We start from the raw sequence: 18,638 nt of genomic DNA on the forward strand, positions 1-18,638 counted from the left end.
AGGACATGAGACCAAACTATTCCAGGGTCGATGAACTGCAACTCTGTTGCATTTCAGATTGCACAATTTTGACGCAGCTCCATAACAACATCAAAAGTAACCTTACTCGATTTCAGGGACACAACTCAGGTTCAGAGGAACAAAAACACAGATCAGGTGGCATTCTACAGGGTGGGTGTACAAAGCAGTGCACAAATAGTACAAGGAGAGAAATCAGCCACATCTGAATTGAATCTCAACAAAGCAATTCAAGTGAAGAGCCCAGAGGGCTGAACCTCAGGTGCTGAATATGGCGAATGAGTAGGGAACTCAAATAAACAACCCATTCTCCATGTCAGGTACACAATTAAGTCAATTTATACAGTAACAAAGTCTACCTAGCTTGTCCAAGAGAAACAAAGACAAACATGCCCACACAGGGAAGACACAAAAGAAGCCTTTATTTACAGGATGAAAGCTATAAACTGAATCTGCTGACTTCTTTCCCTGATTTAGCTGGATTCACTCATCTATTGTCTAATAAAAGATAAAGATTAGCTTTATTTGTCACATGTACATTGAAGCATACTTTGAAATGCACCATTTGCACCAGATCAAGTTTGTACCCGGAGGAAACCCACTCAGTCACAGGGAGAAGATACAAGCTCCTTACAGACAGTGACAGGAATTGAACTCCGATCTAAGAACATAGAAATCTACAGCACATTACAGGCCCTTCAGTCCACAATGTTGTGCCAACTATGTAACCTACTCTAGAAACTGCCTAGAATTTCCCTACTGCATCGCCCTCTATTTTTCTAAGCATGTACCCATCTAGGAGTCTCTTAAAAGACCTATTGTATCCGCCACGACCACCGTTGCTGGCAGTGCATTCCACGCACTCACCACTCTCTGAGTGGAAGAACTTACCTCTGACATCCCCTCTGTACCTGTGTACCTACTTCCAAGCACCTCAAAACTATGCCCCCTCGCGTTACGTCATTTCAGCCTTGGGGAAAAAAGCCTCCGGCTGTCCACATTAGGAACCCTAATGTCTGTCATCAACTTATACACCTCAATCAGGTCACCTCTCATCCTTCGTTGCTCCAAGGAGAAAAGATCAAGTTCACTCAACCCATTCTCATAAGGTACGCTCTCCAATCCAGGCAACATCCTTGTGAATCCCTTCTGCACTCTTTCTATAGTATCCACATCCTTCCTGTAGTGAGGTGACCAAAACTGAACATAGTACTCTGTGGGATCTAACTGAGATCTTATATTGCTGTAACATTACCTCATGGCTTTTGAACTCAGTCCCAAGGCTGATGAAGGCCATCACACCTTACACCTTCTTAACAACACTGTTAACCTGCTCAGCAGCTTTGAGTGTCCTTTCGACATGGAACCCAAGATCTTTCTGATCTTCCACACAGCCAACAGTCTTATCATTAATATTATATTCTGCCTTCAAATTTGACCTACTGAAATGAACCACTTCACACTTACCTTGCTGTGAAGTGTTGCACTAAACACTGCGCTACTGTGCTGCCTTCATTGAAGATTAGCGGGGTAAAGCCATTGATGAATACCAATGAATGATAAACCAATGAAGATTTTGTGACCTGGCTTTGAGTAACAGTTATCCCAATTCTAACTAAATCTGAAAAGGCAAACAGAGCAGAAGAAAGAAAGAAGTCGGTCGAAAGCAAAGTTATTGGGAATACTGAGCACGTCAGGTAGCATCCATAGAGAGCCACTGTAGTAAAGTGGGTAGCATGACGCAGTTACAGCTTGCCGCATCGAAGTTCAGAGTTCAATTCTGGCTTCCACTGGAAAGAGTTTATATGCCCTCCCTGTGATATGCATGGGTTTCCTCCGCGTGCTCCAGTTTCCTTGCATAGTCCAAAAGTACCACTGGTTAGTAGGTTGATTGATGATTGTTAATTGTCCAGTGATTAAACTAGAGTTAAAATAGGTGGGTTTCTGGGAGGCGCAGCTCATATTGGACCAGAAGGGCCGGATCTGTGCTGCTCTCTAAATAAACAAATAAATAAAAAGAGAAAATGAACTCAAGCTTCAAGTACATCTCTCTGTAAAGTGCGGCCAAGGTTGTAAACAATATCATCTAGCCAATAGGTCAGCATGGGAAATTGGAGGGATTACATCTGAATAAAGGCATATAAAAACAGAAATGAGGGCAGTTAGAGAGTGAGACTACAAAAAAGGAAGTAAAAATTGTGCAATACACAGCTATCGGACATGTCTGGTTGGTCTGACAGCTTAAGAGAGAGAGATACTGAATTAATAACAAAGTTGAGTTGGCTAATTTGATTATGCACAGGTACAAAAAACTAAGTTAACTGAAGTTGGAGAATTCAGGGAGGTCTGGAAGGATACAATAATACTCAGACTGAAGAGGAGTTGCTGTTTCTCATGCTTACATTGAGCCTATTTACAAGTGTGCAGGAGGACACAGACAGAGGGGAATAGAAAGAATTACAGTAGCTTGCATGACGAAGCCCAGGGTGGTCCTGAACACTGGTGCTCGACAAAGCGTCTACCCAATCCATGTTTGCTTTCTCTAATGCGGAGGAGACAACATTGTCAACACTGTACCCAGCACATTAGATTAAAAGACATGCAAGCAAATTATTTCTTCATCTGAAAGGATAGTTCAGGTTCTGGGGGAAGTGAAGGGAAGACGTGAGAGGACAGATGTTGCATTTCATGGGAAATCGCTTCAATAAGGGAAGTGGTTGATGTAAAATGAAGAACAGATCAGTAAATCACATGGGGAATGGTCTCTTCAAAACATGAAACCATATTGAAAATGGCAGAACTTGTAAAGCACGAGGCTGATGAGGAAGAAGGCAAAGCCGAAAGAACCTTTGGTCTAAGAGCAGAACTGCGGGAGATAGAGGAGGACAAAGGTCACTGACAACAGTGTAATCATCAGTACGAATATAGAGAAAGTGAAAGGAAGCAGGACCAAAACAACTGTGGAATTATGTGGGTTTGCAGAGAGCGTTTGTCACTGGTCTGTCCCTGAGACCAGGTGAAGGTGAGAGAAGAGTGGAAACTGGCAGAAGGACCAATAAAATTTGCATGTTTTGTATGAGCGCAGGAAGCAGAGCACCAACAGGGCGAGTGCCCTGGAAACAGAAGAGAGAGTAGGTGCTCGGGTAGGACTTGAAAGGACGAGCATTTCAAATGTTGCACTGCTCCTGCCTGTGCAATTTTCTGTAGTTATATCTTAGGTATGAAATAAATGATAATGAAGAGAAATTCATTAACTTCCACCCCGCCCACTTTCACATGCAATGGATTATCCTTCATATTAACATGCTTGCATTCCCACCCACCTCTTCCCTTCCTGTTTTTTGAAGAAGCCATTCTCCTTTGTGATTCTCCCATTTACTCTTTGGTCTCCACTATTTTTTTGACAACTTCCCATGCAACCTCCTGCCTTTCCTCTTTCCTAGATCCAAGTGGCCCTTCCAGGTGAAGCAGCAATTCTCTTCAAATCCATCAAGATATACTTCGTGCTCATGGCATGCTTTCCTGTACTTCTCAGGAAACAAACATAAATAAAGCAACTGCTTATCTGTAGCCCTGAACTTTCTGTTGCCTGGCACTTTAACCCCCGTCTCACTTGGAACTGTCTGTGCTCTCCCACGCTGTTACAACATGGCTCAGTGCAAGCTTGGGGAATGGCATCTCATCTTCTGCCTGTCTAGGCAATTTTGCAGCCTTCAAGAATTAATGATAAATTATTCAAAAACATGCTGGCTATTCAGAACAACACACACAAAATGCTGAAGGAGCTTAGCAAGTCAGGTAGCATCTATGGAGAGGAAACAGCAGTCAATTTTTCAGGCTGAGACCTTTCATCAGGACTGGAAAGGAAGGGGGAAGGAGTACAAGCTAGCAAATGATAGGTGAAGCCAGGTTTTTTTTGGGGGGGGGAGAGTTGTGAGTAGGGGAGGGGTTTGAATTGAGAAGCTCCGAGATGCGAGGTGATAGGTAGAAGAGATAAGGGGCTGAAGAAGAAGCAATGTGATAAAAGAAGACAGCGTACAATGGGAGAAAGGGAGAAGGGGCAGCAGAGGGAGGTGTTGGGCAGGTGAGAAGGAGTAAGAGGGGAGCTAAAATGTGGAATGCAAAAAGGGAAAAGGGGGAAGTGGAGAAATTACTGTAAATTGTACAATGTGATGCTCAGGCCATCAGGCTGGAGGCTGCACAGATGGAATATGAAGTGTTCTCCGCCTGAGAGTTGCCTTCTACCGCCACAATGAGGCCATGGACCAATGTGCTGGATTGAGAATTAAAATGGGGAGTGGGAGGCCTCCACCAGGAAAGCCTGCAGAAGGTGCTTGACGAAGTGGTCCCTTAATCTGCGTCGGGTCTCAATGATGTAGAGGAGACCACACTGTGAACACTAGATACGATGAGCCTAACAGACTCACAGGTGAAGTGTTGCCTCACCTGGAAGGACTGTTTGGGCCCTGAATGGTGGTGAGGATGTGGTTTGGGGCAGTACAGCACTTACCCCACATGCAGGGCAAGTGCCAGGAGGGAGATCAGTGGGGAGGGTCGAGTGGACAAAGGGGTCACGTAGAGTGTGATCCATATGGAAAGAGGGGAATTGGGGGAAGGGAAAGATGGGTTTAGTGGTAGGATCCTGTTGAAGATGGCAGAAGTTATGAAGAATGATGTGCTGGATGTGGAGGCCCATTGGGTGGTAGGCAAGGACAAGGAGAAATATCCCTATTATGGATGCGGCAAGATGGGTTGAAGGTGATCTCTAGGAAATGGAGAAGACGCAGGTGAGGGCAGCATCGATAGCAGAGAAAGGGAAACCCTGTTCTTTGAAGGAGGAAGACATCTCTAATGTTCTGGAATGGAAAGCTTCATCCTGAGAACAGACGTGGTGGTGACAGTGGAACTGAGAAAAGGGAGTGGCATTTTTACGAGCAACAGGATGGAAGAGATATGGTCAAGACAGTGATGAGAGTCTGTAGGATAATAAAAGATATCAGTTGATAGTCTGTCTCCAGACACAGAGTTTGAGAAAGGGGAAACAGATGTCAGTGATGGACCGAGTAAATTTGAGGCCAGCATGGAAGTTGTAGGCAAAGTTGATGCAATTGAAATACTCAGCAAGGGTTCAGGAAGCAGCACCAATGCAGTGCAGAAAGAGTTGGAGAACATTACCAGAGTAAGTCTGCCGTTGTTTTTGTTTGGTTTAATTAAATGTAATATTTTAAAGTGGGTGAATATCTGCTGGATAGTGGTGCTGGTATCACCTGTCATTGTTAGGGGAAAGGGGAGTGAAAGAAAGCTCTATTTTGTTTTAAATCATTGAAATACTGAAAATGGATTGGTTATTGTAAAGAGGCACTCAAAATGTAACAGAGTTTACTGCACAATTTATAATACTTACCTCTCAAAACCACAGAGGCTTCATAATTTCCACTACTATTTTCATCTGTACTGGGTGTTTGGCATTGATATTCCCCATCATCTTCAAATTGAGCACTTTTTAAGTGTAGCTCAACAGAGTTGTCACTGAGTCTCTTTACCCAAATCTCATTTTTCTGAATCTTCTTCTTGTATTTAGGATCTGAATACTCTGGTTCCAGTGTGCTGATGATCTTTGATTGCTGGTGGTTACGAGTCACAATCCAATCAAAATTTTGTTCAGTCGGTCCTTGATAATCACTGACGTTGCAGGGAATGCTGACTGTGGTGTTCACCACACGGTACAGGGGACCACTTGGGACTTGTACAATACGTCCCAAGGTCAGGTCTGCAAGAAACAAAAAACAAACAATAAAAGGAACACTCTTCAGGTGAGATGTAGAGTATTTCACCAAATCCATGCCAACATAAATTCTGTACATGTCTAGAAATGAGAAAAAACATGAATCTCAAACAAGACTGAAATCTCAAACAAGAGAAAATCTGCACATGCTGGAAGTCCGAGCAACACACACAAAATGCTGGAGGAACTCAGTAGGCCAGGCATAATCTACGGAAAGAGTACAGTCGAGGGTTTTGGCCTGAAATGTCGACTGTACTCTTTTCCATAGATGCTCCCTGGCCTACTGAGTTCCTCCAGCATTTTGTGTGTGTTACACTGACTGGAATCCAGCCTCTTTAGGTAAACTGCTGCTTACCTAGCAAATTACCAGAAACACACGAAAAGTTTGTTACAGAAGGGCATTTATTAGTACTAGAAATCTCTAGCATATTTCACAAGATACAACTTCCGGTTAGGATCCACATTTTACATCTCGATTTGTACTTCTTTCAAGACCATTCTGGTTACAAGTGAGTCAGTGAACTCATCATTAAATTGGTTTCCTAACTTACACAGCCAACTAAAATCCTGTGCAACTGGCTGTATAATAATAGACCCCATTGTTCAAGGTATCATCGAAGCACTCATACACTGTACACTTGCGTACTTCATTCTCTTTGTTACTCTGAGCCAATGCACAATGGTCATTTGAACATGACAGGAGCAACATGAAGAACAATATAATGGACCATGATTTGCTGTGATCGCACAATTAATAGGATCACCCATATGGCTATTTAAAATGTGCAATGCATGTTCATGAAAGTGCATGTCAATAATATCACAGTGAGGAAATTAGGACTCTTAGGTCTCAGAACAAGGTGAGCAGCTATGCATCGCCATAAGCAGTCAGACTAAAAGACTACAAACAATGCAAGCTGCATGCTAAATCAATAACACCTTTTAATTTTCAATGTTGAACAGAACTTTTGACAGTAAGTGGGATTCCTCAAATGATCAAACAGGTATTTGGGCAGAAGTTGACAAGATTCAACACTGTCAACATGCAGTTTTCCATCCACCATGCAAATACAACCACTGAAGGGGACTGGTAAAACAATGAACAGCCATTTAACAGAACTTACAGATTTTCCACATTTTGTTTTCTATTTGTTTGATCCCGAATCTGCTGCAACACAGAACAGTACATCATAGCAAAGTCCATTTGGCCCACAATGTTGTGTTGACCTATATAAAACTATTCTATGATCATTCCAACCCTTCCTACACAACCTATAACCCTTCATTTTTCTGACATCCATGGGCCTATTTAATAGCCTTTTAGATGGATTTTGCCTCCAGCACCGCCACTGCAGGGCGTTCCAGGCACACACCACTCTCTGTGTGCAAAGAGACTACTTCTGACATCCATCCTGAACTTTTCCTCCACTCACGTTAAACAGATGTGTTCTGATATTGGCCACCGCTGTCTTGGCAAAAAGATGCTGCTTGTATACTCTTATCAGCACCTCCCGTAATCTTATACACCTTTCACCTCATCCTTCTTCACTGCAAAGCGAAAAGTCCTAGCTTGCTCAGGATACGTTTTCTAATCCAGGTAACACTCTGGTATATATCTTGTGCACCCTCTCTGAAGCTTCAAAAAACATCTGCTTCAAAAAGGATCTAGTGCTTTCCCGGCGTATATCATGAATAAACTCTTGGGCTTCCAGCCAGGTACAGGTATCAATCTTCATGAAGACAGCAGAGTTTGTCAACATCAGATATAATCGATACCTGTACCTGACTGGAAGCCCGAGAAGAGTTTATCTGCTTCAGAAAGTTACGCTTCCAAGTTCCTGCTTAGTACCATTATAATTAGCCCTCCCCCAATTAAATATTGTCCCACATCATCTGCTCCTACACTTGCTCATTGTATGCTAAAGTTCAGGGATATGGAACCATTTGTCTCACTGATACCTTTGAAGAAAAGTATGGAACAGGAGCTTCTGAAGAGATGAGATAAAAATACTGTGCCTGTTTGGATTATTGAATAAACACCATCAATGCACACACAGTTCATTGGAAATAAATTTTACAAGGCTATAGCCATCCATAAGATTTCAACATTTGATAATTTTAGAACATAGAACAGTACAGTGTAGTATGGACCCTTTGGCTCACACTGTGTCTACTCCAAGGTCAATCTAACCCTATATCTATGTGCCTCAGTCTTTGAAATGTACCTATTGTATCAGCATCTTCCACCACCCAGCAACACATTCCAGACATTGATCACTGTGTTTAAAAAGTCTACCTCTAACATTTTCCCTAAACTTCCCTCTATTCATCTTAAACAGATGTCCTCTGGTATTGGTCACTGCTGCACTGGGTAAAAGGTACTGGCTGTCCGATGTATGCATCTCATATTCTTATATACCTCTGTGAAGTCACCTCTCACCTTCCTTTGCTGCAAAGAAAAAAAGCCCTAGCTCTCTCAACCTTTCCTCACCAGTCATGCATTCTAATCCAGGCATTAGCCTGGTAAATCTCCTTTGTCCTTTCTCTCTAATGCTTCCATTTGCTCCCTAAAATGAGATGACCACAACTGAACACAATACTCCAGCTGCAGTCTAACCAGAGTTTTATAAAGCTGCAACAGGACCTCCGACTCTAACTCAGTCCCCTGACTAAACTTGCATGGCAACTTTGAGGGACCTATGGACATGGACTCCAAGATCCCTCTTTTCCTCCACACAGCTAAGAATCAAGCCATTAACCTGGCACTCTGTCTTCAAGCTCAAACTTCCAAAGTGCACAACTTCATCCCTTTCTGGTTTGAACTCCATATGCCACTTCTCTGCCCAGGAAATAATCAACACTGGTCCACCTGAAAATGTGTGCTTAGCCCACTGCTCTACTCTCTCTACACTCATAACTATGTGGCTAGGCACAGGACAAGTGTCTATAAATTTGCCGATAACACAGCTATTGTTGGCAAAATTTCCGATGGTGTGAGGAGGTAGAGTGGTGTTGCTGCAACAACCCTTGCACTCAACGTTGTTAGGACTGAAGGATTGACTGTGCACTTCAGAAGGGCAAGACGAGGGCACACATACCAGTGCTCATCGAAGGATCAGAGGTGGAACGGGTGTGCAATTTCAAGTTCCTGGGCATCAATATCTGAGGATCTATCCTGGGCCCAGCATATTGATGCAGTTACAAAGGCGGCACAACAACGGCTATACTTCAATAGGAGTTTGAGGAGATTTGGTAGGTCACTGAAGACACTCAGAAGAGTCTACAGATCTACCATGAAGAGTATTCTAACTGGCTGCATCATCTTCTGGTATGGGGGATGGGGCACTGCACAGGATTGAAATAAGCTGCAGAAAGTTGCTAACTCAGTCAGCTGTATTATGGCCACTAACCGCCCCAAAATCCAGGGCATCTTCAAGGAGCAAAACCTCCAAAAGTCACTGTCCATCATTAAGGACCCCCATCACCCAACCGTCTTCTTATTGCTACCATCAGGGAGGATGTACAAGAGCCTGAAGGCAGATACCCAACAACTCAGGAAAAGCTTCCTCCGCTCTGCCATCACATTTCAGAATGAACACTGAATCCACGAACACTACCTCACTGTTTTCTTTCTCTTTTTGCACTATTTAACTTTATTTACTGCAACATATTTTTTGTGATGTATTGTAATGTTCTGCTGCCACGTAACAACTAGCTTCATAACATATGCCAGTGATATTAAAACCGATTCTGATTGAGGTTATAGAACATAGAAATCTACAGCACATTACAGGCCCTTCAGCCCACAATGTTGCGCTGACCATGTAACCTACTCTAGAAACTGCCTAGAATTTTCCTACCAAATAGCCCTCAATTTTTCTAAGCTCCATATCTCAAGACCCTATTGTATTGGCCTCTAACACCATCACCCACCACTTTCTGTAATAAATTTACCCCTAACATCCCCTCTGAACTTACTTCTAAGCACCTTAAAGCCATGCCCCCTCCTGTTAGCCATTTCAGTGTTGGGAAAAAGCCTCTGGCTATCCACATGATCAATGCCTCTCATCATTTTATACACCTCTATCAAGTCAGCTCTAAGCCTCTTTCACCCCAAGGAGAAAAGGCCAAATTGACTCAACCTATTCTCTAAAGGCATGCTCTCTAATCCAGGCAACATCCTTGTAAATCTCCTCTGCACACTCTCTATAGTATCCACATCCTTCCTGTAGTAAGGTGACTTTCTAGTTCATGGTGAACGAAGCCGTTGAGGCAGACCAGGATACAGATATATTGGGACTGGATATTGTGGTGCAATTCCATACTGCTGTGGTAAAAATGAATAATTCTGGGGAGCTATGTGACATGGCTGTTGGGCTTCAGACAGCAATACATAAGACAAATGACAGAAAATCTGCAGATGCTGGAAATCCAAGCAATGCACACAAAGTGCTGGAGGAACTCAGCAAGCCAGGCAGCATCCACCGAAAAGAGCACAGTCAATGCCTCAGTCCTGCCGAAGGGTCTCAGCCCAAAACGACAACTGTACCCCTCCTCCCCCACAGAGTTCCCCCAGCATCCCGTGGGCAATACATATGATATTGTTGCATACTGCTGAAATGGCGGAAAACTTTGTTGTCCTGGGGCTAGGTGTGACTGAGGCAGAGCTGTTTCTTGGCCTCAATCATACCTAGCCCCACAACAAAACTTGCAGTTACCTGGGACATATCCTGTCTGGCCCCCGGGACTTATCTATCCTAATGCTTTTCAGAACCTCTAACACGGCCTCTTTCTTAACCGCAACGCTGGCCTGTTCTGCACCAAGCTCACATTTTTCAAGGACGCACTTCTGATTTTATAATGTAATTTATGCAAGTCTACCATAGCCCTGGAAAAGAGTGCTAACACCATTGAGAATCTAATCACTTTTAACAGCAAAAGTACCCCCAAATGCAAACTAAAATTAGAAATCTAAATATTTGTTCAGAGCACTACAACGAAGCCCTCAGTTAAGGTTGTACACCCACCTCAAGACGTCGTTTTGAGAACATTGTATCTTCAGAGCCTAAGTTTGGAATCTCATTTCTTGAACTCCTATATCCAAAGTTCTCTTTAAAAAAAAACTTTAAACCTTCAAATGATCCAACAGAACCTCATCTTCAGTTTTGAACTTTCCAGTTGAATGACATTATCAAATCAAAAAGGAACACAAGGACAAGGTCACAGAGATGAACAAAGGATCTGCTGCGCAAGCACACAGGTGAAAGCATAGCTGAGCTTTCTTATCCTCCAACGAAGAACAAAGTAGCCATGAAAGTGTAACTGATGAACTTTGATCAGTACTCAGCGCCAAATTTTATTGCACATGATGGTTTCCAGGCTACCAAATTATGCAAGGTGCATAGCACAAAAGGAAAAAAATGAACACTAGTCTTAGAGCACAGCAGAAGGTTGGGAAGCTAATCCATAAGGTGCCCAACACCCATGGATAAGGAAATGGTTTATATGCTCAAAGTAGTTCCATTTTCTGTGTTAATGTTTATCTAGTTATGTAATAACACTTCCCTATCAGTAAGAATATTTCTCTTTTAAGTTTATGTACAAGAGGGATCACTGATGCATCAATATTAACTGGAACTTCATCCAAACTTTAGTGCAAATACTATTAATTGCTGTTGTCAAATGAATGAAGTTCATAAATTTAATTTATACATTCAAAGGTCACGTTAAGTTTCTGGCAGGGAAGGCATTTGTCATCCATTCCAATTATGAGTCAAACACACCTCTCCCCTTGCACTCTCTAACTGCCTTAAGTGGGTTGGATTCAAGTACACTTTCCAGTGAACAAGTCAAGTTCCAGTTGTTACAAAAGATGCAAATTACACGGGGTTAATTTTGCATCTTTTTGAATATCTTTGTGCAGTTATCTTTATGCATGGGGTAGATTTGTTCTCAAGTCCACTCGAGGAAAAAGCGTGAAATATAGCTACAAAAGAGTGATAAGACCTGCCATCTGGAAAAATTCTTATCAACAAATCCAGTTAACACTAATGTAGTAATGTCAAGGCAAATAGAAACTCAACAGTCTGTGACAGAAGACAAGATGTGAACTTACTCATTCTTTGCAGGAATGGATGTGAAATTTCCATTACACCCACTGCATGTGGTCTCTCCTAATAAACTAATTTAATTACCTACCTGTTCTGAACTTTAAATTTGAGTTAGAGATATCTGGCTGTGCTGTCTCTAAAACTACGACAGCTTGGGATTTACAATGCCTTCCATGAAATATAAATGCTGTTAAGAATTCCATAAATATAAACCAGATTTTCAAAGCCTGCATTGCTTATCAATAAGCTGACTGAATACAAGCCGTATCCTTCCCATGAAGGACAGAACCTGGTCCTATTAATGTAGTCTCTTCTAAGGCAAGATCTATTAAGAGAGGTGGAAATTAACAGGAGTAGAAGACTTGCAACTCAATCATGCATTTTCAATCATCTTGCTGGGTAAAATGGAGTGATTTAGAATCTAGGATTACCTAGGATTATGTTTCACTTTATGGATTTCTTTGTATCATAGCTGACACTTTTGTGCATGAATGAGTTCACAAATGTAAATGCATATATCATTAGAACATAGTGCTGGCAAGATCGACAGACAGAACTTCAGAAGGAGCTCACAGTTGTAAAGGCTGTTATTATGTCCTTTCATAGACATTGCTGCTAGACCTAATGAGTCTTTATTTTCTATTTTCCTTTCAGATTTCCAGATTTGCCATTGCCAAAGATTACTGCAAGTCAATTTTATATCTGTTTCAAGGAGAAATAGAATGAAAGCTTGTACAATAGTACTGTGGATATGTAGAGACTTCCTATCCAACAAGTCCTATGGCACAATAATATTTAGTCAGTCCAGCCTTATGAATTTTAACACTCCTTCACACTGGTTTCTGAAGCTGAACCTGACAGCTGCAAAACATGAAAAGTTGCAGAGCATTAACACTGCAAGGATATTCCTGATCACCATAGCAACTTATTTATATAAACAAATAACTTCAGGTCATTGGGATCCTTCATCTACATATACCCGAAAGAACAAACTGCTGCTTAGGAAAAAAAATTAATTAAACCAGGCAGGAAAACTGAGTAAGATCTGTCAACACCAATTTGGAGACATTTGTTTTAAGAAACTTGCAGAACAGAAAGAGGCCCCATAGCCCACAAGATTGGCAATGACCATCAACGACATATTTATTCTAATCATACTATACCCATTTTCCCCACATCCCCGCAGATTCCACCCCTTGCAAGCACACTAGAGGCATCTGCTGAACAGTCTATTTCTACAGTGTAACATTCAGCATTATCATGTAACTGCAAATGCTTCACAAAGTTGATTTTAGTGAAGCACTTGGCCAGCGATTTCACCATGCTGGACACTAAGTCAAACATCACAAACTAAAAATAAACATAACAACAACTTATTTACGGAGCACTTTTCATACAATATAGTTCAAAGTGCTTCACAATAAGGTAAAGTGCAAACATGACAATAAGAGACAGACTTATCCCTGCAATAACTTTAAGAATTTCTCCCCGAAATACACAGTCATTCACGAGTCAGGTGCCAACAGAATTTACTGTCTTGCCAAACATTGTGGGCATGCGATGTTGGCACAAGAACATGTGTCGACACATGTGCAGTGCCCCATCACATGGTCAGCTGTGTTGGTTGTTAATGTAAGTGTACATTTCACAGTATGTTTCAACGTACGGGTGATAAGTGAATCCAAGTCTGAATATTCACTGCAAATTATTGATCATCAATTCCCCTTCACTAATGTTTCTGTGTGTTATGGCAAGACAGTGATGTCTATAAAACTTCTTAGAAATGGTTTTGCTGTGGATACTTGAGCAGCTCTCAGACTTGAAATTTGAAGATGAATCGCAGAAAATTACTATATGTTCCTGTATTCTCTGAAGGGTCAATGGTATTGGGGGTGAACTGCAGACATTTTAATTCCACCAAATACTATTCAGTTCAGTGATCTAATATCAAAAGAATTTTGAATACATATTAAATTCTACTTGTTACTGAAATGTACACTGGCCTAAAAGCTAAAGAAAGGAACGAAAACACTTGCCCTCCTACACCATGAGGTCCGAAGTTTCTTTCCAGTTAACTTTGTTGCACACCCTGTTGATACTTGGTCTTGATTTAGAAAACATGATCTTGCAAATGGTTGCAGGAATTCGAATTTATAAAATAGCTCAAGGATTTATTTGGATGTATTCAGAATTAATGCAAATGAAAAGATTAACGCTCTTAACAGTGCTCTTGAAGGATCTAGAATTAACCGTAGGCAGTATAACGCACACAGAGGATTTTCTAGACAGTTAACTCCAAGCAGAGCCAGACAGTGAATAGGACACGGTCTGGCAGGAAGCAGCCTTGGACAGGTCATTGCAGCACAACCTTCATCTTTGCCCCATATGGGCAATGTTGAGAAAACCGCGTCAAGGAGCGAAGACGTCACACGACTAGAATTTCCTGGTAGTACCACATACCCCTCAGCACACATTTGCTTTCAACTGTTGTGCCAGCAACAACTACCTCAATAAAGCTGGCTTCTACCTGTCTATGAAGGTCAAGTGCAGTGCTTGCCCTTCCACTCAAATAGTATCACGTGAATGGGCAAGAACTGATCCCACTCAAATGCTGAAAAAACCAACAACCATCCGAACCGTGACTCTCCATTAAGTTGGCTCTCAGTAAAAAGCCGTGGAAAATTGAACTAAATGAAATAAAAATGTAAAAACCTGAAAACTAGTGAATTCAGTTAACAAAGATATGTTTAAAGTATTTTCTTTATTCCTGCTCTATTGCAGTAAATGGTATCATTGTTCTTGTGCCAGTCCTGAACTGGCTCAGATTCAGAAAGCAAATTCCCCAACCCAGATGGTGGAGAATTGCAGGAAGTTACTGCTCCACAATTGGACTCTATATCATGGGGAGTAGCCACTGACAAAACCAATACCACCTGCAAAGACCAGGATTCCTGCGTTCGTGTACACTCGTGCAAGAGTCTCAGATCTCCATTGGAGAATATTTCTCATCAAAGTCCACACCAAAATAGAACATAGAACATAAAATAGTACAGCACAGTACAGGCCTTTCGGCCCACAATGTTCTGCCGACCCTTAAACCCTGCCTCCAATATAACCCCCCACCTTAAATTCCTCCATATACCTGTCGAGTAGTCTCTTAAATTTCACTAGTGTATCTGCCTCCACCACTGACTCAGGCAGTGCATTCCACGCACCAACCACTCTCTGAGTAAAAAACCTTCATCTAATATCCCCCTTGAACTTCCCACCCCTTACCTTAAAGCCATGTCCTCTTGTATTGAGCAGCGGTGCCCTGAGGAAGAGGTGCTGGCTGTCCACCCTATCTATTCCTCTTAATATCTTGTATACCTCTATCTTGTCTCCTCTCATCCTCCTTCTCTCCAAGGAGTAAAGCCCTAGCTCCCTTAATCGCTGATCATAATGCATACTCTCTAAACCAGGCAGCATCCTGGTAAATCTCCCCTGTACCCTTTCCAAAGCTTCTACATCCTTCCTATAGTGAGGCGACTAGAAATGAACACAGTACTCCAATTGTGGCCTAACCAGAGTTTTACAGAGCTGCATCATTACCTCGCAACTCTTAAACTCTGTTCCTCAACTTATGAAAGCTAACAGCCCATATGCTTTCTTAACTACCCAATCTACCTGTGAGGCAACTTTCAGGGATCTGTGGACATGTACCCCCAGATCCCTCTGCTCCTCCACACTACCAAGTATCCTGCCATTTACTTTGTACTCTGTCTTAGAGTTTGTCCTTCCAAAGTGTACCACCTCACACTTCTCCAGGTTGAACTCCATCTGCCACTTCTCAGCCTACTTCTGCATCCTATCAATGTCTCTCTGCAATCTTCGACAATCTTCTACACTATCTACAACACCACCAACCTTTGTGTCGTCTGCAAACTTGCCAACCCACCCTTCTACCCCCACATCCAGGTTATTAATAAAAATCACAAAAAGTAGAGGTCTCAGAACTGATCCTTGTGGGACACCACTAGACATAACCCTCCAATTTGAACCTACTCCCTCCACCACGACCCTCTGCCTTCTGCAGGCAAGCCAATTCTGAATCCGCCTGGCCAAACTTCCCTGGATCCCATGGCTTCTGACTTTCTGAATAAGCCTACTGTGTGGAACCTTGTCAAATGCCTTACTAAAATCCATGTAGATCACATCCACTGCACTACCCTCATCTATATGCCTGGTCACCTCCTCAAAGAACTCTATCAGACTTGTTAGACACGATCTGCCCTTCACAAAGCCATGCTGACTGTCCCTGATCAGACCATGATTCTCTAAATGCCCATAGATCCTATCTTTAAGAATCTTTTCCAACAGCTTTCTCACCTCAGACGCAAGGCTCATTGGTCTATAATTACCCAGACTATCCCTACTACCTTTTTTAAACAAGGGAACAACATTCGCCTCCCTCCAATCCTCCGGTACCATTCTCATGGACAACGAGGACATAAAGATCCTAGCCAGAGGCTCAGCAATCTCTTCCCTCGCCTCGTGGAGCAGCCTGGGGAATATTCCATCAGGCTCCAGGGACTTATCTGTCCGAATGTATTTTAACAACTCCAACACTTCCTCTCCCTTAATATCAACATGCTCCAGAACATCAACCTCACTCATATTGTCCTCACCGTCATCAAGTTCCCTCTCATTGATGAATACCGAAGAGAAGTATTTATTGAGGACTTTGCTCACTTCCACAGCCTCCAGGCACATCTTCCCACCTTTATCTCTAATCGGTCCTACCCTTACTCCTGTCATCCTATTGTTTTTCACATAATTGAAGAATGCCTTGGGGTTTTCCTTTACCCTACTCACCAAGGCCTTCTCATGCCCCCTTCTTGCTCTTCTCAGCCCCTTCTTAAGCTCCTTTCTTGCTTCCCTATACTCCTCAATAGACCCATCTGATCCTTGCTTCCTAAACCTCATGTATGCCTTCTTCTACCTGACTAGATTTTCCACCTCATTTGTCACCCATGGTTCCTTCACCCTACCATTCTTTATCTTCCTCACCGGGACAAATTTATCCCTTACATCCCGCAAGAGATCTCTAAACATCGACCACATGTCCATAGTACATTTCCCTGCAAAAACATCATCCCGATTCACACCCGCAAGATCTAGCCTTATAGTCTCATAATTTGCCCTTCCCCAATTCAAAATTTTCCTGTTTTCTCTGATTCTATCCTTTTCCATGATAATGCTAAAGACCAGGGAGCGGTGGTCACTGTCCCCCAGATGCTCACCCACTGAGAGATCTGTGACCTGACCCGGTTCGTTACCAAATACTAGATCTAGTATGGCATTCCCCCTAGTCGGCCTGTCAACATACTGTGACAGGAACCCATCCTGGACACACTTAACAAACTCTGCCCCATCTAAACCCTTGGAAATAATCAGATGCCAATCAATATTAGGGAAGTTAAAGTCACCCATGATAACAACCCTGTTATTTTTGCACCTTTCCAAAATCTGCCTCCCAATCTGCTCCTCAGTATCTCTGTTGCTACCAGGGGGCCTATAGAATACCCCAGTAGAGTAACTGCTCCCTTCCTGTTCCTGACTTCCACCCATACTGACTCAAAAGAGGATCCTGCTACATTACCCACCCTTTCCATAGCTGTAATAGTATCCATGATCAGTAATGCCAGTCCTCCTCCCCTTTTCCCCCCTGTCTATCCCTTTTAAAGCACTGAAATCCAGGAATATTGAGAATCCATTCCTGCCCTGATGCCAGCCAACTCTCTGTAATGGCCACTACATCATAATTCCATGTATGTGTCCAAGCTCTCAATTCATCACCTTTGTTCCTGATGCTTCTTGCATTGAAGTACATGCACTTTAGCCCTTCTACCTTACTACCTTTACACCCTTTATTCTGCTTCTCTTTCCTCAAAGCCTCTTTATATATTAGACCTGGCTTTACTCCATGCACCTCTTCCACTACTCTATCGCTCTGGGTCCCATCTCCCTTGAAAATTAGTTTAAACCCTCCTGAACCATGCTAGCAAACCTACCTGCAAGGATATTGCTCCCCCTCGAGTTCAGGTGCAAGCCATCCAATCTGTACAGGTCCCATCTTCCCCAGAAGAGATCCCAATGATCCAAAAATCTAAAACCCTGCCCCCTGCACCAACTCCTCAGCCACGCATTCAAATGCCATCTCCTCCAATTCTTACCATCACTGTCACGTAGCACTGGCAGCAATCCTGAGAACACCCCCCTTGAGGTCCTGTTCTTCAGCCTTCTGCCTAGTTCCCGAAACTCACACTTCAGAACCTCATCCCTCTTCCTGCTTATGTCGTTGGTACCAACATGTATCACGACTTCTGGTTGCTTTCCCTCTCGTACCAGGATGTCGTACACCCGGTCAGAGACATCCCGGACCCCGGCACGCGGGAGGCAACAAACCATGCGGGTGTCCTTCTCACGTCCACAAAATCTCCTGTCTGCTCCCCTGACTATAGAGTCCCCAGAGACGACGGCTCTCCTCTTCTCCGTCCCACCCTTCTGCACCACAGGGTCAGACTCAGTCCCTGCCACTGTGGCTCACACCTGGTTGGTTGTCCCCGCCAACAGTATCCAGGATGGTATACTTACTATTCAGGGAAATGGCCACAGGGGTGCTCTGCACAACCTGTCTACTTGCCTTCGCTTTCCCCCCCTCTGACTGTCACCCAAAGACCTGC

General features: G+C 42.9%; 1 protein-coding gene across 1 annotated transcript in view; it reads right to left on the reverse strand.

Annotated features, from left to right (window-relative positions):
* LOC140199011 (prostaglandin F2 receptor negative regulator-like) overlaps positions 1-18,638 on the reverse strand; it is an 80,697-nt gene that overhangs the window by 24,804 nt on the left and 37,255 nt on the right. The window contains exon 2 of the mRNA XM_072260386.1: positions 5,423-5,788. Coding sequence (XP_072116487.1) covers positions 5,423-5,788 — 366 coding nt within the window. The remainder of the gene's footprint in view (positions 1-5,422; positions 5,789-18,638) is intronic.

This window comes from Mobula birostris, chromosome 6 (genome assembly GCF_030028105.1).
Source record: "Mobula birostris isolate sMobBir1 chromosome 6, sMobBir1.hap1, whole genome shotgun sequence".
Classification (NCBI taxonomy): domain Eukaryota; kingdom Metazoa; phylum Chordata; class Chondrichthyes; order Myliobatiformes; family Myliobatidae; genus Mobula; species Mobula birostris.